Source organism: Dermochelys coriacea, chromosome 18, assembly GCF_009764565.3.
Source record: "Dermochelys coriacea isolate rDerCor1 chromosome 18, rDerCor1.pri.v4, whole genome shotgun sequence".
Classification (NCBI taxonomy): domain Eukaryota; kingdom Metazoa; phylum Chordata; order Testudines; family Dermochelyidae; genus Dermochelys; species Dermochelys coriacea.
The window spans coordinates 17,233,119-17,258,017 of NC_050085.1; the positions used below are offsets into that span (position 1 = coordinate 17,233,119).

General features: G+C 39.1%; 1 protein-coding gene across 7 annotated transcripts in view; it reads right to left on the bottom strand.

Moving 5' to 3' along the window:
* GNB1 (G protein subunit beta 1) overlaps positions 1–24,899 on the bottom strand; it is an 86,522-nt gene that overhangs the window by 4,837 nt on the left and 56,786 nt on the right. For all 7 annotated transcript variants that reach the window (XM_038376559.2, XM_038376563.2, XM_043500217.1 and 4 more), the window contains 7 exons: positions 21,730–21,768; positions 19,501–19,607; positions 14,286–14,349; positions 12,027–12,189; positions 5,770–5,836; positions 2,244–2,445; positions 1,403–1,619 (listed from right to left, as the gene is read on the bottom strand). In XM_038376559.2, coding sequence (XP_038232487.1) covers positions 1,403–1,619; positions 2,244–2,445; positions 5,770–5,836; positions 12,027–12,189; positions 14,286–14,349; positions 19,501–19,607; positions 21,730–21,768 — 859 coding nt within the window. The remainder of the gene's footprint in view (positions 1–1,402; positions 1,620–2,243; positions 2,446–5,769; positions 5,837–12,026; positions 12,190–14,285; positions 14,350–19,500; positions 19,608–21,729; positions 21,769–24,899) is intronic.

Here is a 24,899-nt window from a genome sequence, read left to right on the forward strand (position 1 = left end):
CAATTAAAATCATAAACAGCATTGAAAAGTGAAGTAACCTGCTCTACACATCAGATGAACTTTGAACTACTACTGTGCCAATTTCTGCACTGCACTGATAGAAAGTAGATTTGTTGGGAGACGCAGGGGAAGAGGCAAGCCCTGGGAGCATTGCTGTTAGACTACACATAGAAAGTCTCTGTTGCTAGTGTCTTCTCTATTCTGAGCACAGTCTCCCCCTCAGCAGTGATCAGGTTTGTACCAATTTTTGTTCATTACCTTCCTTCAGATGCTAAACAGAACCTAGCTTTTTGTCCTTGTGCTAGTTCCAAGAATTAGAAATACTTTCTCCATTAATCTATCTAGTTCCTCTTCTTTACATTCTATAATCATAAGCAGAAACTTTGTGGTCATTTATGATAATTTGTACTTTCCCTGTTCTAATATCATTAGTTTATATTTTAGGAACTGATAGTATCTATACTAGCTGGGTTGGTAAATTCAATACCCATCTCCTCCCATTAATTATACCCCTAAATAAAGTTCCATAACCTCTCTTTCCTTTTCTCGTTATGCATTTTATAAATACTGCCACAAACGCACATTATCCAGCTATGCCTTAGAGATAATGTGTCATGTTAGCGAGATAGGTACTGATACCCTGAGATAAGGTGACAATAGCAGTGACAAGACCCTCTCCGACCTTTGACAGTTTCTTCTTCCAAAACATGCAAAGTCACATTTCATATTAAATACACCAATAAGGCAGCTTTAGAAAATGTGGAAGATGGAGGTAATAAAGGGTGCGTTTTTAAGAAGTACTATCCAGAACGGTTTGCTATGTGAAGAATTTTGAGGTAATAAATCAGTGGCTACAAATCTCTGCTTGACGTTACACTACCTAAAAATCAGTGCAAATTCTCAGAGGAATACTAAACAGCTTCAAGCACTGCAGTACAGCATAGCCGCCAACTCTTAACCTGAACTGTTTCAGTGAATTACTAATGACAATTATCTTCATATAAATATTACACAGTTATAGACCCTCCATAAATGAAGTGATTAATAGTAGGTGTTTCATAAAGTGTCAAATATGTGTAAGTGTAAAGTGTAAAATAAGCTCTTTGAAGGTAAAAATATATTTAATTTTCCCAGATATCATTATTTTACTGAGTTCTGTTTGCAGAGGGTAGCTTTCTGTTCTCAGAAACCCCATATTCTTCACTAACATTTACAAATCTACCAGCATGTTGACAACACAAGTAAAATATCTTCACCTGGGGTGATCTCACTGCAGACCACATTATTGAGTTAATTACAGTAGGCTAACAGCACTGTGCTAATGTTTGATAAAGGACTGTCAATAGGTCACCCCTTTAGGTGCAGCTGATAGTATTTAAAACCCAACCCACAAACTATTTACCTGCTCTATCAGCTTTCAGCGTGTCCCAGACGTTGCAATTAAAGTCATCATAACCAGCTAAGAGGAGACGTCCGCTTTTGGAGAATGCTACAGAAGTGATGCCACAGATGATGTTATCATGTGAATAAACCATAAGCTCCTGGTCAGCACGAAGATCAAAGAGCCTGCATGTGGCATCATCGGAGCCTGTGGCAAATGCATTGCCATTTGGGAAGAACTTTAAAACAAAACAAAGATATTATAAGAACTTTAAAACAAAACCAAGATATTATAGTATAAGATACTTTGCGTTTTGCAGCTTTTGGGAACAGGGCTTTTTCCATTTGGCTAGCTACTGTGAAATCTTAGATAATGATCTAGCATGTTTTGCACTTTCATTTGATACTGTGGAACACTCATGCAGGCCAGTCGTCTTATGCCCAGAATTGGGAGCTAGGAACTAAAGATCTATTCCTGGCTTGGTTTGACTTCCTTTGTGTTCTTTGCCACATCCCTTTGCCTGCATGTTTCCCTATCTGTAAAATGGAGCTAAAAGTACATTACCTCTATCACAGAGGCACAAAATGTTTTTAAAGCCTTCTGAAGATGAAATAATAAGCATTACTATCAACAAAACTTTAGTAACATACTATTTAAGCACCTAACAAATTGCCATGTACTGCAATAAACTTTATGCAATACAACAAATTGAATGTAGTTTTGTCAAATGTGGAAAACTCTGTTTTGGAAATACTATGCTGTAATACTCCAGGATGCACTACATGTTAAATTCTAACAGCTGACTGCAGAGTATACATCATGAATTTAAATCCCATTCCCCCAATTCAGAGTTCATACGCACACAGATGGCATTGATGTCTGACTCGTGGCCAGTGAACGTTTGCCGACACATTCCTTCTCTAACATCCCACAGTTTGGCAGAGGCATCACAGGCACCAGAAACAAAACACCTGGCATCAGGAGCCAGGGACAAACTCATGACATCCCCGGTGTGTCCAGTAAATGTGGTCGTCTGCTGGCCAGTTTCAATATCCCAAAGGGCGCTTGACAGAAGGGGGGAAGGCAGGGGGAGAGATAAAATGTCAAAAATTAGAACCATCAAATAAAATAGATTTTTTAAAGTAAGTCTCGCAGTACATTACCAGAAGTTCAGACAGTATCAGACAGGGCTGGTTAGCCTGGACTTGGCTGGTTTGTCTCTTGTTTTCTCTGGTTTAATTTTTGTATTTAAAATTAAAAGGGGGAAATTAATCCCAAAGTATATGGGAAGAAGATGCTCTCCTTTGAGACATTTCAGTACATCATATACAAACTCTCAGTCTTTGCCTTAAAAAAGCACCAGTACTTTCAGATGGAGCCACATATTTCTGGTTACAGAGGATCTGCTTCTTGGCTGGGTTACCAGCAATATAGAGAGCATAGTGACTAATGTTCATCATTGTTGATGCATGGATTTCTGTAACATGGCAGTGCTCTAACACTAGCGTAGAGCTGCTTTAGAGTAGCACCTACTACTGCTGCTATAGTTCAGGTTGAGTCAGTGTTTCCATTAATTTTAAAAAGCGACTTTTTGAGGGTGTATAATTCAGCCAGAATAATTCACTGTTGCTTCATGGCTGTCAGTGCCCCCACTTTTCCATTGACAGTAAGATCACCACAGTGACAATCACAGAGTATAAAAAGAGGATGAAATTCTGACTGCATCATCCATAAAAGCAGCAGACTTTCCAAAGATGTTTAGAAGAAAGCATTTAACTTGTCTGTTCTCTTTCCCAGTAGGTGAGCATAATGTAGAATTCTGCTTTGGCTTAGAGCCAGTGCAGAAGCCAGTTTTCTTGTTTTTGGGTTCCCTGGTTATGTAAACCATATGTTCAGTAATTAATTCTGTAACAGCCTTCAGTAGTCAGTTCCAACTAGGATATGAAATTTTGCTTAGTGTTCCAGCCCAAATCCATTTGCAGCTAGAAAACATCATGCCCTTCATGTCAGTCTCCTCTTTAGTTCCCCATTCTAGGGGAGTGCAAGCTTAGAGGAAGGAGACTACTGGCTTCCTCCTTCCATAAATGAAGGGAACCATCAGCACAAAAGCAGAAGTTTTTTCGTAATAGAACCAGCTTTCATTATGAACCACGTGCGTTTCAGAAATACATATGCAGAAAGAAGAACAAAACAAAAAGGAATCCCTTGCCAGTGGCAAGGCCATAAGAGAAGGCCAGAATTTGTGTACTCAACACCCTACCTCGACTTAGAAAAGTTATTACATGCAACAGTCAAAACCTGCTAAAGCTATATAATCTTGTACAAAGAGCATCACTTTAGCAATTTTTGGTGTATTTAAAAAGGTTTCCATTTCATTTTGAAAAATCATGTTAATATTAAAGAAATTCATGTACAAGCAACATCGATCTTAAGCAGCCACTGGTTAAGAAGGCAGTTTAATAGGAGGGTCCTTATGGGACCAACATAACTGTAGTGAATGTCTTAGGAAGACTTCAAAATAATTGCCGTGAGGACTGCTGCCCTAGTAGATGTCCTACTATTTTCTCTTTAAGATTTATTTATTCAATGAGTGAATTTTTTTGTTTACATTGAATTTTTTGATAAAATGGAGTATTTATTGGTTAAGCAGGTATTTAAACAGGCCACACTACAAGCAGCACAGAAATGCTGTGCAAGTCCAGAAACAGAACTAACTTTGCAGGAATCTAACATTACCTTTCCAGTTCTGATGGATTAAAATGAAATCCATTTTAAGTAACAATTCAGTGAAAACAGAACATAGACTGAATCTGCTGAACATCTTCAGTCTTGTTAAGCCTTATTCTATAGATCTGTAACCTAAAGGGGCTTTTTCTTTTGTTGGTTATGGCAGAAGAGCTAAAACTACATAAAAGTATAGCCCACAAAAACGAGATTTCTTTGCTAATGAGACTAGAGCATAACAACCTCTAGAAGTAAATGCTCTACAGACAACTCCTATAGGAGAAAGCACCTATAAAAGTGTTATCTGATCTCTGAAAATGGACTATGGAGTATACAAATTACAACAGAACATTATGTTTCTATTAAGCCAGTGGACCACCATATTGAACATTTTTCAAAGACTGATTATTTTTCATAGATTCATAGATGCTAAGGTCAGAAGGGACCATTCTGATCATCTAGTCTGACCTCCTGCACAGCGCAGGCCACAGAATCTCACCCATCTCCTATGAAAAACCTCACCCATGTCTGAGTGAGTTTTTAGTTTTGTAATTAATGTTTTGTTAAACGTTCACTGATATTCATTTATAATTCACTTCTGCTAACTTTAAGATTTTCTGAAAGCTATTCATAATCTTACAGATTTAAAAAAAATAATTTTACCAAAGTGATTCAATATTTAATATTTATTTTCTATAATCGTACTACAGAGCTTAACGGAAAAAAAAAATCATTAATTCACTCAGCCTATCCTTCCCCGACAACCAATTATCTATGGTTCCATAGTCCATCTTATCACCAATTAGAATATACATCATGGACTTCAAAATCTGAAGCAACCAATCAGTAACAGAGTGCAAAAGAGAAGTGCAAAATGTTGGGGGGGGGGGGGTTTAAAATGGCACTGGTATAAAATAACTGTAAAACATGCACTAATTGTGACTCTTTACTGCCTGTATACATCAAGTTCACTCCCCAATAATTTGATAATGGATATTTAAAAAGTATACAAGACTCAACTAAACAGACATTACCATTCTGGGGGAGCTATTTCTTCTGATCAGACACTGGTCCATAACTAACCATTGTTACAAGAGACTTGTTTGAAGCTATAGCTCCAGAATGTGTCAAAATCCATATTGTCAAAACTTTAATTCTTTCCTCAGTGAGCCATAATTGCTCTGAATGAGCTCTTATAGACCACATGTAAAGAGTTTTACATTTTAAAAATATTGCATTCTTTTTATCAGAGATGTTAATAAAAAACATCAACAATGAAAATTACTTAGCACATGAGTCTGTCAGTACCTAAATGGTAAGAAAAAAAATCTATGGTCTGACAAATGCAAAGGAAAAATTCAAAAAGTCTGGGTCTTCACACACCTAATGCATTTTATTTAAAAAGGGGGTATTCAAAAGCATAGTTTGTAGAGCTTAACAGCAGTATTTCCATTTGCAATTTCCTCTAAATTGCAAGCCATTAGAGGTTTTTATCCAGGTTGTCCTCTGAGAATTCTATACCAAAGACTGCTTACATAGGATTCATACAGCACTAACACTATCGCTATTACTAAGTGTTATGACAAGTTCCCCCATAATACATTATCTGTATTTTTGAATATGCAGCCATTAGTACAAATGTTACAGTTCGTAACACTGCTTACCAAGTGGTGTCTCCAGAACTGGTAACAATTTGATTATCATCCAGGAAACGGCAGCATGACAAGTAACCTGCAAAAAGTAACACATGGCTGAACAAAGCCGCAAATTCCTGTCTACTTTTCAGATTGAGTTGGTCATGTAGTGAAGCCTCTCCTGCACATACTGGGCAATGTCTACACTGCAGTCAAACATGTAGACATAACTCAGATAGCTTTGATCTAGCTAGATAAAAAAAGCACTGAAACTGCAGCAGCCTAGGATAGCTGCCCAGGACCATAACCTGGGCCCCAGGTGGGCTTGTATATAGCCTTTACTACTGTGGCTTCATTGACACCAGTACACAGCTAACTAGAGTATGTCTACATGTGCTGCAGTCACACCTCTGACTGCAGCGTAAATACACTCAGACAGGAAACCATCAAGAATAATCAGAAATTCCACAAGTAGCACTGATCACAATAATTGGTTAAGGACCACTTTAATTTATAGACTGAATCTTACAGCAATCTGATGTTTGCTGATCTGCTTATCCAAGCAAAGAGTAAAACACCAGAACACACAAAAAGTCCATTTGGTTGTTAAAGAAAAAAGAAGAGACCTAAACGAACAGATGGATAGTCTTTCACATAAGACTAGGATTGAAAATTCTCATAGCTCTTACTTGAGACAACCTGGGCTGTGAGCATCACAAGGATTCACAGACCAAGCAGAAGAGAGTGTGAGAAGAGATGTATCTTGCTTCATAAGTATGAAGACAACACAAAGAGGAAACTGGTGGCCTTATACACAAGGGCAACAAACCCTCATGACATTACTTGGATCAATCTAACTCTCTTCTGGGGGAAGCTGCTCTCTTGGAGACCAGCTGTGACTAGAAGAGCTCCAGCAGAAAGAGGGAGAGCACTCCCTGAGGGTGGCCCCTCCTCCCAAGGCTTTACCCATTCATTAGCCAGCCAGAGGAGGAAGGGATGACTCCATCCCTTGCTCTCCCTTTTCATTAATTTAAATCCTAGCTCAAACTACGGGGAGACTCTTTTTGTTTTATTTCAGGAAACTCCCCACTCCTTCCCCGTGACAGTAGTTTAAAAAAAAAAACAACCGGTTACTCACCTTCTCGTAACTGTTGTTCTTCAAGATGTGTTGCTCATGTCCATTCCAATTAGGTGCATGCACAGTCGTCGGGAGGTTTTTCCCCTAGCAGCAGTCGTCTGATCAGGTGTGGACCCCCTGGAGTGGCGCCTTCATGGCAGTAAATATAGGTTCCTGCCGACCCACCGCCTCTGTAGTTCCTTCTACTCCAACAGAGTGGAAGACGGGCGAGTCTTGGAATGGACATGAGTAACAAATCTTGAAAAACAAGAGTTACGAGAAGGTAAGTAACGGTTTTTTCCTCTTCAAGTGCTTGCTCATTTCCATTCCGATTAGATGACTCTCAAGCCCTAACTAGGCGGTGAAGTTGGAATTCATTGAATTGCTTATTGAAGCACCACTCTGCCAAATGCTGTATCGTCCCTGGCGTGCTGGGTAATAGCATAACAAGAGGTGAAAGTGTGAACTGAGGACCACGTCGCCGCCCCGCAGATCTCCTGGATAGGGACCTGGGCCAGGAACCTGCTGAAGAGGCCTGTGCTACTGTGGAATGTGCCGTTAGTGCTGGGACTGGAACTTTTGCCAGCTCGTAACATGCCCAGATACAGGACATGATTCATGATGAAATTCTCTGTGACAAGACTTGGAGGCCTTCCATTGTATCCACAACCGCCACGAACAACTGGATCGACTTACTGAATGGTCTTGTGCGTTCAGCATAAAAGACCAACGCTTGAACGTCCAAGGAGGGCAGCCTTTGTTCTCGACTATGTGCGTGAGGCTTAGGGATGCAAGTTTGGGAGAAAGGCTGGATGAGGCCTAAGCTGCACCCTGTCTTTATAAAAATAATGGTATAAGGGGGACGGGAAGTTAGGGCTTTAAGCTCCAAGAGTCTCCTTGCTGATGTAATGGCGACTAGGAAGGCCACCTTCCATGAAAGGTAGAACAATGAACAAGTCACCAGGGGTTCAAATGGTGCCCCTTAGCTCCTGAGGAATCTCCTCCACTGCTCCCGCATCAAGGAGTGTTTGGACCTCCTACATGAGGAGATGCTCATGAGAAGGGTTCCTGAAGAGGGACAGGGAAGGGGGTAGCAGGGAGGGGAGAAGCAGAATTGGAGAGAATATCCCATTTCTACCGTGCGAAGGACCCAGTGGTCTGAGGTTATTTGGGACAAAGAACAGTAAAAGTGGGACAGACGGTTCAGAAAACAGGGAGAAGGATCTGGTGAGTAGACTAGTCAATTGCCCTCGGGCGCATCTTCAAAAGGCTTGCTTAGAGCCTGATGACTGCCTTGATGAGCTCTGGCCTTGGCTGGCTTATGCCTACCACTCCTGCCCCGCTTCCTTCAGAAGTCCTGCCTGGGCTGGGGTGGATAGAAGTGCTGCAGGGGCTGAGGTTTGAAATGATTTCCTCTGGGTAGCTGGAGTATGTAGGCCCAGCGATTTCTATGTAGCCAACGAATCCTTTAGGCTGTGAAGCCTGGAGTCTATTTGCTCTGCAAAAAGACCCGTGCCTGCAAAAGGCAGGTCCTGAATTGTTCGTTGTACTGTCTGATCTGGCCACACTCAGTGTGGGTGAGTGCCCCCGTCCATCTTCTTGTGCTGCTTATGTGGCACCAGAGTGTGTGAGCGGTGCTGTACTGCCTCCACAGGCTTCGACACTAGGGAGCGCTGGTGCCAAGGGTCTCTATAGCCAGAGTCCTTCCTTGGCCCCGTTTCACGTACATAGGCCAGAGCTCTCTGCATGGAGGTGCTCAGTGCCGGATCCTGACAGCTGGAGCTGGAGGGCCAATTCCAACAGGATCTGTTTCAGCCTGAAGTCCCGTTCCTTTTTAGTCCTTGGGCGGAACCCTTTACAAAACTTGCACTACTCTGTCTGGTGCGCCTCCTTGAGATACTTGAGACAAGATTCGTGGAAGTCGCCCGTTGGCATGGGCTTGTGGCAGGTTCCACAAGGTTTAAACCCTTGAGCCCAAGGCATGCCCCATACCCCAAAAGGGGAGACCAATAGGGGAGGGGGAGAAACCCTCCGCTCTTAGTTAAGAAACTAACAAACTAGAAACTATTTACAGAAAACTGAACTACAAGGACTAGGGAAAACACTTGCAAAGGCAAGCGATGGCAGTTCTAACGACTGTGACTGGTGGTAAGAAAGAACTGAAGAGGCAGCGATTCGGCAGGAACCTATATTACCACCATGAAGGCGCCACTCCAGGGGGCTCCACAGCCAACTCAATGGGTGCTGCTGGAAGGATTTTTCCCGACGACTGTGCACATGGCACACACACACCCCTAATTGGAATTGACATGAACAAGCATTCAAAGACCTGTTTTTGCAGATGCTACAGGTCTTACTGATCACTTGCTTTGGGGTGAGGAAGACATTTTTTTCTTCATGTTGTAGCCAAATTAGCATAGGCCTAGTGGATTTTTTTCACCTTCCTCTGAGCATACTCCATGCATGGTCAGGTTAAACAGGAAGAGGTAATTTAGTAATTCATGGTAGTACTTAGCAGGGATGTTAGTTTGTTACAACTTTCAGCCAGTTTCCAGTGCAGTTAGAAGGCTAAAAGGAATGGCTCTCAGAAGTAAAAGACCTGGGATTTTGCCGAGGGGCCTTGTGCTCATGGGATAGGGGGAGACCTGTGACTTTGTGAAGAAAGGTCCCCACCTTTTAGTCCAATCTGTACCCTTCGCTGGGGGTGGTGAGAAGAGCAAGCTGAGTCCTAGGGGTAGGCCGAGGAAAGTCTACCCTGAGTTCTGGGTTATATGGGAGGAGCCCTGTAACCTCTGCACTGGAATCGTTTAAAATACAGGTGACTAGGAGGGTAGTGCCCCTCCTCTCCATTAAGTACAACAGAGTTGCAGCCTGTTGCTTAAAATCCATCTGTGTCTGTCCTCATTCACCGCCAAGTCCAGATCAAGATGCCACCCCCAATTACAGCTTTATTGCAGCAGTCCTGCTTAACCCTGCTCTAGAAGAGCAGTTAATTAAAACTGACCCTCTAAGATTTCACACTAACAAATGAAACCAATCATCTCTTTTGATGCATCCTTTCTAGGCCTCTACAATATATATAGTCTTTCACCCGCTGTAGAGGCCACATTCACCCTGCCATGAACCCACATACTACATTTTAGCGATCTTACTAATTTACAGGGCCCATCTCTAAAAGAGGCCACTGAATAGCTAAGATATATTATAAAGATATTCTTGGCTTTTTATTGCTCAAATATTTTTTTTAGGATTTTGACATGCACATAGGCTGCATCACAGATACCCAACAAAAATGCATGTGACAGCTAGTTCCATTTTTCTTTACAACGGCTATTAAAGAAAACTACATTTTATGGATCATGATTTGCTTGATTATCGCAACTACTAAGTATCTGTTTTAGTGGTCAGTCAACATCTCTCTATTTCAGACAGAGTACACAATTCCAATGAACCAGGTAGCTAATCCATGCTTTGAAAGAAACACAAGAGATAAAAAGAAGTTAAGTGTCATCTACAATATAGTTTAACACATTTTAGTTATTCTTTTCATTAAACAGAAGCTTTGGAAGGTTTGCCTGATTATAACGACACATGTATGAATAACCTTGGTTTCCTTCAATGAACAGTTTTCAGAGGGTTACCTTTACACTGTATAGGCAGAGGCTTGATCAGGCAGAAAACCAGCAAGACACATAGCCCGCCTGATGTTTCCTCTTAGAGCTGTTAAAGGTTTTTCCGGAGCCATGCTGGCAGCCTCTGGACTAAGAGGCCTCTGTTTTGCAGCATCTTGCGATTTTGTTCTTTACAGAAACAAAGGCAGCATAAAGATGACGCACAGTTTCAGGGTTCCAACCTGAATGGTTCCACAAACTCAAAGAACCATTACTTCTGCCTTCCAGGACAACGAAGGTAATTTAGAAACCAAGATAGGAAACAATGGGCTTGATTTTCAGGAGGTGCTCGGCCCCCCACAGCTCCAGGTGAAGACAATGAGCTGAAAGGGCAGCATCTCTGAAAAATCAGACCTCAAATCTTTGGGACCTAATGAAAATCCAGCAAGATTGTCTAGTTCACAGAAATAAAAATTGGCACCAACAGCCAGTCTGAGATATCTGATTGCACTCCATGATAAAACAAATGCATGACCAATTAGGTTTCTCTCTCCAATTTGAGTTTGTAAATGTAGTGTCCTTTCAATATCCGGAAAGAGTTTGGATACAAAAAAGAAAAAAAAACCCAATCTTTAAGCAGATATGCTATACTGTAGCAGTTTTACTTTCCATAAAGAAATAAAGTTGCAAAATGAAATAATTCCCTTTTGTAATCACTAAATCTTCCCCTTCATGACCTCCAAAGACTAAATATTTTGACCAAACTACATTAAGCTTCCTAAGATATGGTTTTACAATAAGAGCCCTCTCTAATAAACAGCACCAACAATGAGGTAAATAAATAATAATTTAAGACTGCGGACAAAGTGTAAGAAGTTGGGACTTATGTATTTAAGAAAAAATTTTGTCCAATTTTCTGCCATAATATTTATTACATATAAACAAGAATTTGATTTTTTTCAATTTGGGCAATGCTGCACTTGGCAACATGTTTTCTGTAAAGGGACCATTGTCTATTTATGAAGCTGTTAGAAAGATTGGTGAAGCCATTATATTCATTATTTAAATGTTTAAAGTGTTGCAAAATTTGTGACAAATATAGTGCTTGTGAGCAACAAAGAACAATTTTTGAAGAAAAATTAAAAACTAAAGATGTATAAATTGGCAAGGTGATGACTAATTTTGGCATGGGGAAGGGAAGGAGGGAATGTCACCTATTTGAAAAGTGAACACACAAGGGGGAAAAAATGTATTTAACAAGGTGCAAAAAGGTAGACACAAAAGCTACAGGATCACACGACGATACTTAACTTTCAGGTTTAATATTAAAGAAAAATATCTTGATCAAGACTAGTCTATGGAGTAGTCTTTCAAGGGAAATGATTGAAGCTTCATTGCTTGAGACATTTCAAATAAGACTGGACTGTATGTTGTAGGAAACCAGTCCTGGGGCATTGCAGGATTGAGTAATGACCTAATGGATCTTTTCCATATCTAGTGTTCATGATTCATCATTCGTTCAGCTCACAAATAGTTTACCCTTCAGAACTGATGCTCACCTGTGTGACCAGCCAGCTCACGGCTGACACGTACATTTCCTTCACGAGTTTTCAGGTTGTAAATGGAACAGATGTTATCAAGACCACCACAGGCAACATAGTTTCCAGAGGGGGCATATGCACAAGTCATCACCCACGATGAACGCAGGGGAATGGCATGGACCTGGAGCAGAGGCAGAATACATATTTTATCTTTAAATTAATTGATCATCAGGAAGTTCTTATTTACAGCTTCTCTGTAACTACACTACTTTCTCTTTAAAGGTGGCAGGAGGAAGAATAATGAAAAAGATGACAAGTCCTTGTACTCCAAGGGCCAACCTTATTTCAAAATAATTTGCACATTTAACTTGTCAAACCAAATAGTGTCTTAATTAAAACTTGCACTCTAGCAGAGAATCCAGTTTAATAGGTAGCTCCACGAAAAGCCACAAGAGCTAGTCAATGATTTTCTGATTACAGATCGAGCACTATGTTTTAGCTTGAGAAAACACACTGGTGCTCAATTTATGGTAGGTAAAAAAACGTTAATTCCAGGATTATATACGACAAAGGAACAACAAACAGCAAAAAGAGACTTACTTTGACCCTCTTTTAGTCCTGCCTTAAAACCCACTTCAACACTTACCAAATAAGTTAGCAAACCAAGGCCTTTAACTATTTAAACAAACTCCCCTTTTGCTCCCACATGCCATATACTAGCCTTTGCTGAGTAACCACACAGTCTTATTAATGCTAACCCTGTCCTTCCTTCTCTAATTCAGACCTACTGTTTTATTATTCCTCTTGTTGCACTGTGTTTGAAGTTAGTTTGTAAACTCCCTGAGGGATGGATCATGTTGTTATATGTATTGTGGGGCTCTGAAATATCCCCGATTTCCTCATCTTTCTTGACTAGGGATTAGAAAGGTGTTTGTCCCTCTATGCATACAATCTCCATCTATAGCCATTACAAATCCTGCGATAATGGGTGTGATATAAAAGTACAAATAGCAGAGTAATGCTCTGTGCTAAAAATACAGCCAACTAATTGCAAAACATGTATCTTCTACCATAAAGCTAATAAAATGCCTCAAGATGGTTGTTCAAATCTCATCACTAGGATAGAACACATTTACGATCGCATTCTTTATTACTACTAACATCGTGCACAGCATAATTGCAATGAGCACTGCTTAGCCATAATGTGGCACTAGAATATTTTTAGACAACCTGTTTTCAGCTGTAGACAAACTGTTTTCAGGTGTAATCTATTCAACTATTAATCAAAAACTTTCTAGTAATAAAGAAGATGCCCTCAAATTTCCTGGATTGGAAAGTCTCTCTTTCACTGAATGGATCTTGTTTCAGGAGGATGATGTACTTGTAACTAGAGCACTTGATAAAGAAATCTATTTCTGACTCTACCAAAGACTTCCTGTGTGACCTTAATCAAGTAGCAACATCTCTGTGATTCAGTTTTCCCAATTCTAAAATAGGGATGCAAATCCCTGTTTTCCAGGGATGTTGAGTGTTAATTAATGTTTTCAAGAATACTGAAATCCTAATATGGAAATCACTGTAGAAGTATTTTATTTCCTATTTCTGCACTGTCTTTTTCAATTAAAAAAAGCACTTCTGCTTATTTAACTGCCATTTACCTGCTGAAAATTTTTATTTTAAGTTCTCCACAACCAGCAGTTTTGTAATTAGTTACAAGCATTGTTTTTTCATCCTTCATGGAATTTATTGTTGAGCTCATAACAGTAGCCCCTGGACACCAACCACAGCCATGTGACCATAAACCTTCTGTAACCCTTTTTCATGTCATGTTACTTCAGCCAGAAAGAGACCAGTCTCTTACCTGCATTCTTGTAATTCTCTGCTTTATTACAGAGCCCAAACTAGTATGGCTGTGCTTTGTCTCACATAGCACATTTCTGGGAAACGTTGGCTAATTAACTTCTACTGCCTCTGATGACAGCTGCTCCCGCAGCAGCAAAGCAAAAATACACTCACTGAACAATGAAATATTTTTAGTTTCTCGGAGGCTGGGTAAACATATTTTATATATAATTAATGTATATACATGTTATACACACAGACAGTAGCTAGGTCTCTAACCACATTGTTTAAAATCATAATTTTAGAGGTCAGGTGTTAGGCCTAAACTAAGTTTTGGTTGTATCCCTTTAAGAGCCAAGGTAAGTAAACAATATTCCTCTCCCTTGTATTTTCAGTCAAGTTTTAATTAAGCAGCTGTACGTCAATTACTCTCACCTTGTTTGTGGTGTAGCTATCCCAGATGATAAGTTTGCCATCCTGGGAGGCACTAACTAGAAGCCTGGAGAGAAAATAAGAACAAACAATCATTGCAGGCAAATATGGAGAAAACAAAGCCAATTAGTTTCAAATGAAATGTTATCGTAACTACTAAGATGTTTACATGAATGCTTTAAAAAAGTACAATGCAACATCAATATTCTCTTAAATAACGTGCCTCATAGAAACAAGAGCAGATGCACTTCATGTTAAGTGTTAAATATTACAGCAGTTAACAACAAAGCAACTCAATAGTTGTTGCAATGTTATGTGGTTAAATCACAAGACAGGAAGTCAGGAGATCTGGGTTCCATGCCTGACTACCATGGACTTTTGGAAAAGTCACCTACCATTCTATGCCTTCCTTTCCCCAAGCATGGTATTTTTATTTTTTTAAAAACAATTTTTCCCCTCCCAAAGACAGCAAGAAGTTCACTTTTTTCGATTGTCAAAAGATTCTGAGGGTGGGGGTTGAGAAAACGCACATAGAGTTATTAGTAAAAGCCTATTTTAACTTGCTTCCCAATTATTCTCAGAAGTTCATCTTGTTTCCACATACTTTGCATTGTCTTCTGCAGACCTTCCTTATTAAAGGAGTCTGGGAAAAGGACCTGAGAATTCTTCTTCCCACCCTCCCCAGCGGATGATTTACAGATGCACAAATCAGGAGAAGGAGAAGTAGCGAAAATAATCCCTAAACAGCACTGATGTCTCTTGATTCCTTTGAAACCTTGGAAATCACAGTGATAGGCACACTAAAAATAGGCAGACCCAGCTAATTATTTGGACCCTTAATAGAAGGCCATCTTCCCAATTTCTACTTATTCTAACACATGGTTAAAAAGGATGTTTCAGGATGAAAGCCAATAAATACATAAAAATAAATAAAATCCAGTGTCTGAATAGAGTTAAAACCCAGGCCGACAGAAAATTTAGTTTACAGAGAAGTACTCTGCACTGAAGGGTAGAGTGCAGGGAAGGAAGGGGCGGTTTTCTTTTGTTTCCTTTTGGGGGATGGGGGAGGGAAATCTCTCCCCTCTCAATGGAGACTGACTGAAATACACCATTTTGTCACAGTGGTATTCTTGGTCTAGTTTAAAATATGAGCTTTTGTTTCCAGGCTTCTTTCATTTTTTAAAAAATAGTTTTTCTAACGCCAAGAACAAAAAAAGTTCAGATTGCAGGAACAGACAAAAACAGCTGAGAGTGCCTTTTTCTTTATTGGGGAAGCAGATATAAAATGGAGTTCCGATATGTAATATTTCATGTTCTGAGCCCTGACCTTACACATTTTCTTTCCGACTTATTACTCGGGCTAAGAGTTTGGCTATTCATCTTAAAAGGTTCAAAGTATTGCGCCAAAGCACCACATCATTTCAATTTCCATCTTAATATCTGTATGTGCAAACCTAATTCAAGTGAAAAGTCCAAGTTTCAACACACAAGTACTGTGTGATAATACCTATCACTAGTGTAACAGAACACTGGTCGTTTTCTAACTTTCAAAGATGCTATTATCCTAAGAGGCCTTTGTGAAAAGTGCCATATTTAATTGTTTATTAAACACACACAGTCGTGAGAAGGGTCCACATCTCAAGCCAAGTCTCTCCTTTTAAAGATACATTCATTTAAAAATCCAGTGCCTGGCTATGACAAATCACCTGGCCAAACACACTGCTCTTAACTTGCTATTAGATCATCTATTCACAAATCTGATTGCTCTATTTTTCAGATTATGGTGTCAATAAAAGGGCTACTTTAAACAGTACAATTACAAATTTTGGGTTAAGGACTTTCATACTGTGTGTACACAGTGCCTTATCCTTAATCGGGGCTTTTAAGTGTTTCTACAATACATGCTCAGGGTCTAACTGATTGCTATTTACACTAGTTTAAACTTGCAAGTGACCCATGTTTTATGCTGCAGGGTAAGGCGAAAAACTCCCAGGGGTCTGTGCCAATCTGACCTCAGGTAAAATTCCTTCCTGACTCGAAATATGGCAAATTCTCTACAACTTGAAATCTTTAAATCATGATTTGAGGATTTCAGTCATTTGGCCAATGGTTGTAAGTCTATTACAGGAATGGATGGGCAAGATTCTGTGGCCTGCAATGTGCAGGAGATCAGACTAGATCATCATGACACTCCTGTCTGACCTTAAAGTCAATGAGTCTCTGAGAAAGAGTTGTGGCTGCGTTAGGCTACTCTACTGTGCACAGGTAAAACATAGTTGCGTCACTCGAGTCTGAGTTTTGAACTTTTAATCCAATTTAATGAAAATAACCTCTAGTCGGCTCCCCTGAGATTGAGTTTGCTGATAAATACTACACTGACCTTCTGCGGATAACAGTATTACCTGATTTATCTACATATTAAAACTTCATGTCTACACTTTTGAGCCTTCTACTTCCGCAGGGCAGGAACCATGTATTTGTACTGTACTGAACACTTCTAGCACTTAATTAAAATTTCATTTAAATGTCACTTATTTCAAAAGCTTTGTTTCCAACAGATTCCATTTCAAGTAGCATGCCCTGAAATTTGTTACAAATCTTCAAACTAAAACCAACAGAAAAAGGAGATAGTTTTCTCTGACCTTTCCATTTTAGTAATCTCAGGTGTTACTTACATCTATTTATGGTAATACAAACAATTTTCAGATTTTCAACTTAATTATGTCCCTTCAAATGACAGCATAATCAGTGAAACATTCCTACTGCATAGTAATCTTTTGAATCTTTTCTTTATTGTTAGGGGTATCGGCGCCTCCTAGAAAAGGATAAAGCTGTTTCAGAACTTGGAGGGGATACATCATGTGCCAATTGTCTCTAGTGAAGTGAAAACAGCTTCGCCTGGAACTTAAAATGTAAGTATCGTGAGTAGTGGTGTCTGTTTCCTACATGACTTTCTAAATATGCTAACAGTCAGAGTTATTTCCTGAAAACTGTATAAACAGACTGATTGGAAAGGGAGAAAATGCAGCGAGATGAAGATTGTTTGAAGTCAATTACTCTTTTTAGAAATCTGAATGAATTTAGTGTTCATAAAATGCGGAACTAAAATGCACTGGGTTTAAACTGACAGTGAGGTAAGTGCTAAACTGCCTTCAACAATGTAGCTCTGCAAAACCACCATCATGGATGTACACTGTAAAGATGAGACTATTGTAGAGAGGTAGCTTTAAGGCTATATGCCTGTTAAGGACTGACTATATTATGTTTGTGTGAGATCACTTCAACCAGATGTATGTAAAGTCTTGTTCACAGATCTCTTAGGTTGCTGTATAATATATTTGAAAGGAAAATTTAAAAAAAAAAACACAACTGTGTTTTTATAAAAGTCACAAAAATATCTGACCGCCTTCACTTTTTGAAAGAATGTTAGATAAAAATAGGACAAAACAGAGATCTATGATCTTTATTGTGACATCAGAACTAATTTGGTGTTTCCTCTGGCTGGCTTTGCTCTAGTTGTACAACACAATCCTACTGCTAAAAATGCTTAAGTTACTGCAGGTGGGAGGAGGCACCGGGTCATCAGCCACACCAGCCCCTACTCTGTGGCTGTCTCCTACCTGTGTCAGGTGGCTGTAGCTCCCAGCCCTAGCTCAACAGGTGAGTCCCTCCTGACCCAAGCGGGGGAGGTTCTAGCACTCCAACTGGAGTGTCCAGTTTTTAAATTTTATGAAGTTGGCAACCCTAATTGGCCATATCAAGTGCAATTTGCAACATTGGAAACTATATACTTATGACAAACTAATAGTACTCCTATGAAATAAAATGAGATTCTACAAAACATATGAAACTTCAAATGAAACTGTTACACTGTGTTTATCTGTTGCTCTGCCAACCCTGAGCAATTCAGAAACTGAAAAACAAAAACAAGTACCACTCCTTTAAAAATATTTTCCTCTATATCTTCCCCCCCCCCCACCCCACAACTAAGCATTTTGCTACTCTTGCACTAGGTATACAGTAGAACTTCAGAGTTATGAATACCAGAGTTAGGAACTGACCAGTCACACACACACACCTCATTTGGAACTACGCAGTCAGGTAGCAGCAGAGACAAAATAAGTAAACAAACAAATAAAAAGCAAATACAGTATAGAACAGTATTAAACAAACTACTTAAAAAAATAAAGAGAACATTTAAAAAAGATTTTGAAAAGATAAGAAAACTGTTTCTGCGCTTGCTCCATTTAAATTAAGATGGTTAAAAGCAACATTTTTCTTCTGCATAGTGAAGTTTCAAAGCTATATTAAGTCAATGTTCAGTTATAAACTTTTGAAAGAACCGTAACGTTTTGTTGAGAGTTATGAACAACCTCCATTCCCAAAGTGTTTGTAACTCTGAGGTTCTACTGTATAAACAGACCTAGGATTTTAAGTTACTTAAGAATAGTACTGCTTATTAATCTTGTGTAAACAAGCTCTGTACTTAAGCATGAATTAACAAGATCACCTTCATTAGATTAACAAGGCTCCCTTCAGTAATTTCTGTTGATTAGAAATGTACTTGCTTTGAGCAGATTAATTCACATATTTACAAGATTAAAAAGAAGCTCATTCACCTATTCCTACAATGAAGCAATACCATGTCTACTCATTTTAAGATGGACAATTCACCAGGGTGCGTGCTTTAAGATTCTTGTAAAACTACACATTATAGTTGCCATCGACAGGGATACCGTTAGCATCCATTTTTTAATTGTCTGGAAATCACAGAAGGACTAACATCCTCGGAAAAAAATAAGTGCCTATTTTAAAATGCGTCCTCTAAATCATTGACAACAGTATTTTTCAGGCAAGAAGGGGTTGATATTTTGTATCTGAATTTAGATTATGATGCCAAAAATATGGAAATTAAAAGGGAAAAAAAGTGACATTTAGTGTTGCTAAATTCTCTTAGTACCAGAATAGAAGCAAAGGTTATGCAACTTCAAATGAAGTAACCACCCCCCACCTGCATGCAAGATCCCCTGCTCCTCAAAAAGAGCTCTGGTATTTTAAAATTCCACTTCTAGCAGAAAGGACTTCAGATGGATTATAGGCATGACCTGAAACGATGGGACTGAATTTCTAATCATACTATATGAAAAACCAAATTGAACTTTTCCACAAGATCTTAATGAAACCCAAAAGATTATCCTTCTGTGCCAGTGACACTCACCTGGAATCAGTCCCCCAGTGCATTGCATAAATTTTAGCCAAGTGCCCCCTCAATGTTCTTCTAGTACGCATCTGAATTCGACCCACTGGATCAATGTTGGCTGTGATCTAAACAGACAAGTTATTATAGACCTTAGATTCTGCATTTATCTTACTCACAGAATATTCAGATACTTATTAACGCAGAAACACTTAGAGTAGTCTATTGCAGAAAACCAAAGGATTCAACGCATACATTCTGGACATGTTTCAGAGTAGCAGCTGTGTTAGTCTGTATTCGCAAAAAGAAAAGGAGTACTTGTGGCACCTTAGAGACTAATGAATTTATTTGAGCATAAGTCTTCGTGAGCTACAGCTCACTTCATCAGATGCATTTGGTGGAAAATACAGCGGGGAGATTTATATACACATACAGAGAACATGAAACAATGGGTTTTATCATACACACTGTAAGGAGAAAGAAAAGGAGTACTTGTAGCACCTTAGAGACTAACACATTTATTTGAGCATAAGCCTTCGTGAGCTACAGCTCACTTCATCGTAATGCATCTGATGAAATGAGCTGTAGCTCACAAAAGCTTATGCTCAACTAAATTTGTTAGTCTCTAAGGTGCCACAAGTACTCATTTTGGACATGTTCACTGATTTAGACAAACAAATTGACTAAGAAATATGTTAGTCCTATGCAGTATTTGCTTGGTTATTCTCTCATTTACTATTCTTCCCCAGGCCCAGCTCTTTATCTGAGCATTGTAGGCAAAGCCCTAGCTAAATATAATTGCACAATATTCCTCTGGAAGAACATGCATGTTATCCAGGCCCAGTGGGAAATAACTGCATGCATTAGAAACTCTCAGAACCCCAGGCAGGATTATATTCAGTTTCTATCTTCTGACGCCTCTAGCTTTAAGATGACTACAATTTGTGACAGAGGGTTCCCGCTTCCCCCCCGCCCCCGGTGCACAATAGAGATGCATTCAACAGAGTAACGCAGCTTTCTGTTTTTAAAGAGGTTGGGAAGATGGGATGTTTGTATTTGAGGCTTTAACTGCACCTAACATTTTGAAGATAAACTCCCAATTTAGATCTAGCATAAACTGCCTTTTGAACAGAAGATTTTCAAATTAGATTATTAATATTTTATCTAACTTTTAAAGCATAAAAGTGTATTCTGGAATGCATAAGTGAATAGCAAAGTGAGGAAGAAATCAATACACTGTCAATACACCATTACATTTAATATAAATGGTTTCTCTGGCCTGGAGCAAAGCACTGGCTAAAAAAATAGCATATAGCGCATTTCCAGTAATATACGGAATAAATGAACACACATTAGTGAATCCAAAACAGTTTATAACTCCATTTTACAGATAATGTCTGCATACTTGTCCTGTCTCCACCTAAAACAATTATTTAGCAGAAGCATTTGAGTAAAGAACTCTGCTTCATTTTGAATACTGCTACGACAGATTAATGTTCAAACTAACAGATCGGGCCAGATTTAAAATTCCTACACAATGCCCATCCCTTGTATAAATACAGTAGCTTTTTAGAGACATTTGCACATGGGAAATATTTTAGATATTAAACTTAGCCCATTATTTTACATGTATGGGCAACTCTGTCACATATAAAAATGTCCCCAGTAATTTAAATGCTGAAAGAAGGCCTCTTGCTTACTGCCTCTCTCTTGCTTGATGCTGCAGTGGTGAAGTTGTGGCACTGTATTTGTAGCATTACTCACTTCCATGGCAACAAACTGACATCAGACACAGAATTATTACACTCAGTTCAAGCAAAAGGGATTAAACTGGGTGGTGAAAGGTAAAATCTGATTCAAAACACATCTGGAACAATAGCTCCTGGCAAAGGCTTCTTTATAAATGGCCTTCCAGTTTGATCTAATGTGAGGGTCCTTCAAATTATAAATCCATCTGTATAATACTCGTATAAAAAAATTATCAGGGAAAGGAACTCAGTGACCTACCAAGGAAAGTACTACTTGATCCTACTACTGGCAGTAGTTCGCCATGCATAAGCAGCGGGATCTGTGTGTAATCAAAAAAATCACACCATGCAAAGAGTCAAAGGAAGCTAATGTTGCCAAGACTAGACTATAGGAAGAATTAAGATATTGTTCATAATTTTACACACACAACTTTGTGTCTTTACATTTTCCTTATATAGTTTTTTTGCAAATAAAATGTGAGCATCTGAAATGAGTACTTACCTGGGCCAGAGTGGCATCTGCACATGCTTTTCTGGCATCCTGTAACAAGGGAAAATTAGAGACAACACATCAGAGACCGCTTAATACATGCTGAACCATTCTGCAAAAGTTACTCGGAAGCAAAACCACTAGATTTGGGAAAAATCTTGCAGTTATGATCACCCCAAGGAGAGAAATTGGCAGAGGAACCTATCAAACCAGACTCTGTTGCCAATGTGTGTCTAGTATTCTCGCTGGAACCTTTATTTGTTGAGAAGATAATTCTAGCATTTAGTGGGCAAGGGTAAGAAGGAATGCTTAGCAGCAAGTTTCAAAGTGTGATTTCTGGTGTAGTGGGTTATTCCCGAGTACGTACTGTTGACATTCTTTGCATCTTATAATGAATGGCCAAGATCCAGAATGCAAAGTATAAAGGGGAAACTTGGACACAACAGATGCCTTAAATAGGGGCTATACACAATATATATATTTCCAACTCTGTTTAAGGAACCTAAAATAATTTGTTACATTGATCTAGAAAACACTTCAGAATTAAAAACAAAACAAAACTAAACTAAAAGAGTCTGAAAATACACTGCTCTTCACCTGGCCAACAAATACTTTAGTCAATGCTTTAGTGTTTAATGCTCCATACCTCAGGGTGTGTTTTTTTTTTAAACACAAGCAGAGATGAAAAAATGCAGAAAGTCTCTTTATTGGCGCCAAGCTTTTGTTCTGTTTAAAGAAGTTTAAAATTAATGAAGACAGGAAGACATGACATTAATTTCTTAAGCTAGTTATGTACACAAAAGTCTGGATAACTTGTGAGTTGTCCTAGAATGGTCATTTATATGGATGGAGTCAGCTCAAAGAGAGACTCAGCTATTTTATTCATGTTGTGAAAATTTATTATTGCTTAGGCTTCTCATTGAAAATACTTCCAAGCACATACTAGTAAGAAATGGTGGTGTTTATCATTTTAATTAACAATCTGGAAGAGGAAGTAAACAGCACATTAATAAAATATGCAGGTTATAAAAAACTGGAATAAGTTTCATTCACCAGTCAGAGGACTTAGATTAGAAGCAAAGGCTGCCCAGGCAAATTTGGGCTGTCTATTCAGAGGTATTAGTCACAAATAGGAAGAGAACGATGGCTCTACTGCAATCATACTGGACTACAACATTCAGTTTTGGGGACCGCATTACTAGTAATATTGAGAAATTGGTAGGAGTTCAAACAAAATTGACCAGGGTTTGATTTATAAAGAAAGACTACTGGCTACATGTAGCTTGGCTAAAAAGGGAAGGGGATATAATATTCTACAGTTATGTGAAAGGTGTAAATACCCTGGATGGAGAGAAGTGTAGGAAGGTACAGGAAGTTACAATTAAGTAATGGGAGTAAGAAAAAGAAGTGTTGGCTAAATATGAATTGCTTGTCAGCAAGAGGTATTGGCCTGTGGAACAGCCAAGGGAAGAGTTGGAAGCCCCAACTGCTGGAGACTTAAAACTAGAACAGACATAGCATGAGAAAATGTAACCGAGGGAACAATCCTGAATCAGCCCTAAGGAAATTAAACAAGTACATCTTTTTCATCTTTGACAGGTTTCAGAGTAGCAGCCGTGTTAGTCTGTATTCGCAAAAAGAAAAGGAGTACTTGTGGAACCTTAGAGACTTACAAATTTATTTGAGCATAAGTTTTCATGAGCTACAGCTCACTTAAAATGCATCCGATGAAGTGAGCTGTAGCTCACGAAAGCTTATGCTCAAATAAATTTGTTAGTCTTTAAGGTGCCACAAGTACTCCTTTTCTTTTTCCATCTTTAAATTTCTATAACTGTATCCATGCAATTTGGCAATAATTTGAGAAGGTTCTTTACTTCAAAAGCGTGTGCACGCGCACACACACAAGGACATGTTTAAATTACATCATAACAGGATTTAATCTTAAATACGTATCCACGGTTCTGCTCTTAGTCACTTGCTGACAATATTAAACAAAAACTGCAGGGAAATAAGTGAACTCTGTCACACTAATTAATTTCTGTCTGTTTATATTTGTGCTGCCATGAAGTCTATACTATAATCACAGGATACTTGCACATTTTCATGGTGCAATACAATATATTCCACTTTTCTAAATAAAAGGGGAACTTTTACCCACTACAGCACAAGGTTTCTCATTCATTTTCTACTCTCAAATTCTGTTTATGAAAAGTTCTATTGATCACACCCTACAAAAGAATAGTTACTTATTCCACAGCAATACTGAAGATCTTCTAGATGTTGTCTGTGTGGAACCTACTGTAGATGTACATATGCCTCGTGTGCAAGATCAGAATTTTCTGAACAGGCAAGTTCCAAACACAAAGGATAGAACAGCCATGACGTTCCCTCAGTTCCCTCTCAATTTGAAGCCCATAGTAGATGAGGATTCTGCAAAATGGGGATGAAGGGGAGTCATGAAATCCATACTGATAACATCTCAAAGAACCATTCTTTCTTTGGGTATGCATTAGTGTGGATCCAACTGCAACCAGCATCCCCTCATGACGGTGGGATTTGAGGAGTCTTAGCTGCACCAATTGAGCAGTGATTGACTTACTCCTCTCCTGAGCATAGGATCCAATATAGCAGCTGAATCCAAGGCACTGGGTTTGGCAAATGTCAATGGGTTACTCCACGTTGCCACCTTACAGATTTCCAATATTGGCATGTACATGAAACAGTTAGGGCATGTTACTTGTGTTCTGGAGGAGTGAACCTTGATGTTTGGTGGGAGAAATACACTGTCCTCCATTTTGATATTCTCGGTGATTAAATCACCTGATCTTTAGAATATCCTGCTATGCCAAGACTGACAGGCTAGTTCAGACTGTTGTCCCACCCATGTAACAAACCAAAATCCTGGATACACTTAGCGTGTGCAAATTCTCTTTTCCCAGTGCTAAACTTGGCTTCAGGAAGACAACAGGAAGGTTGACTGGTTTAGATGAAATTCTGAGACCGCTTTAGGAATGAACTTCAGGTGAGGTCTTTGTACCTCCATGTCCCTCTGGAATATCATATGAGGGTTTGGCCATAAGTGCCTGAAGCGTATTCACTCTTCTGGCTGAAGTGATAATCACTAGGAAAACAATCTTCAGTGTGCTGGTGTAAAGAAAATTCTGCAAGAGGTTCCAATGGAG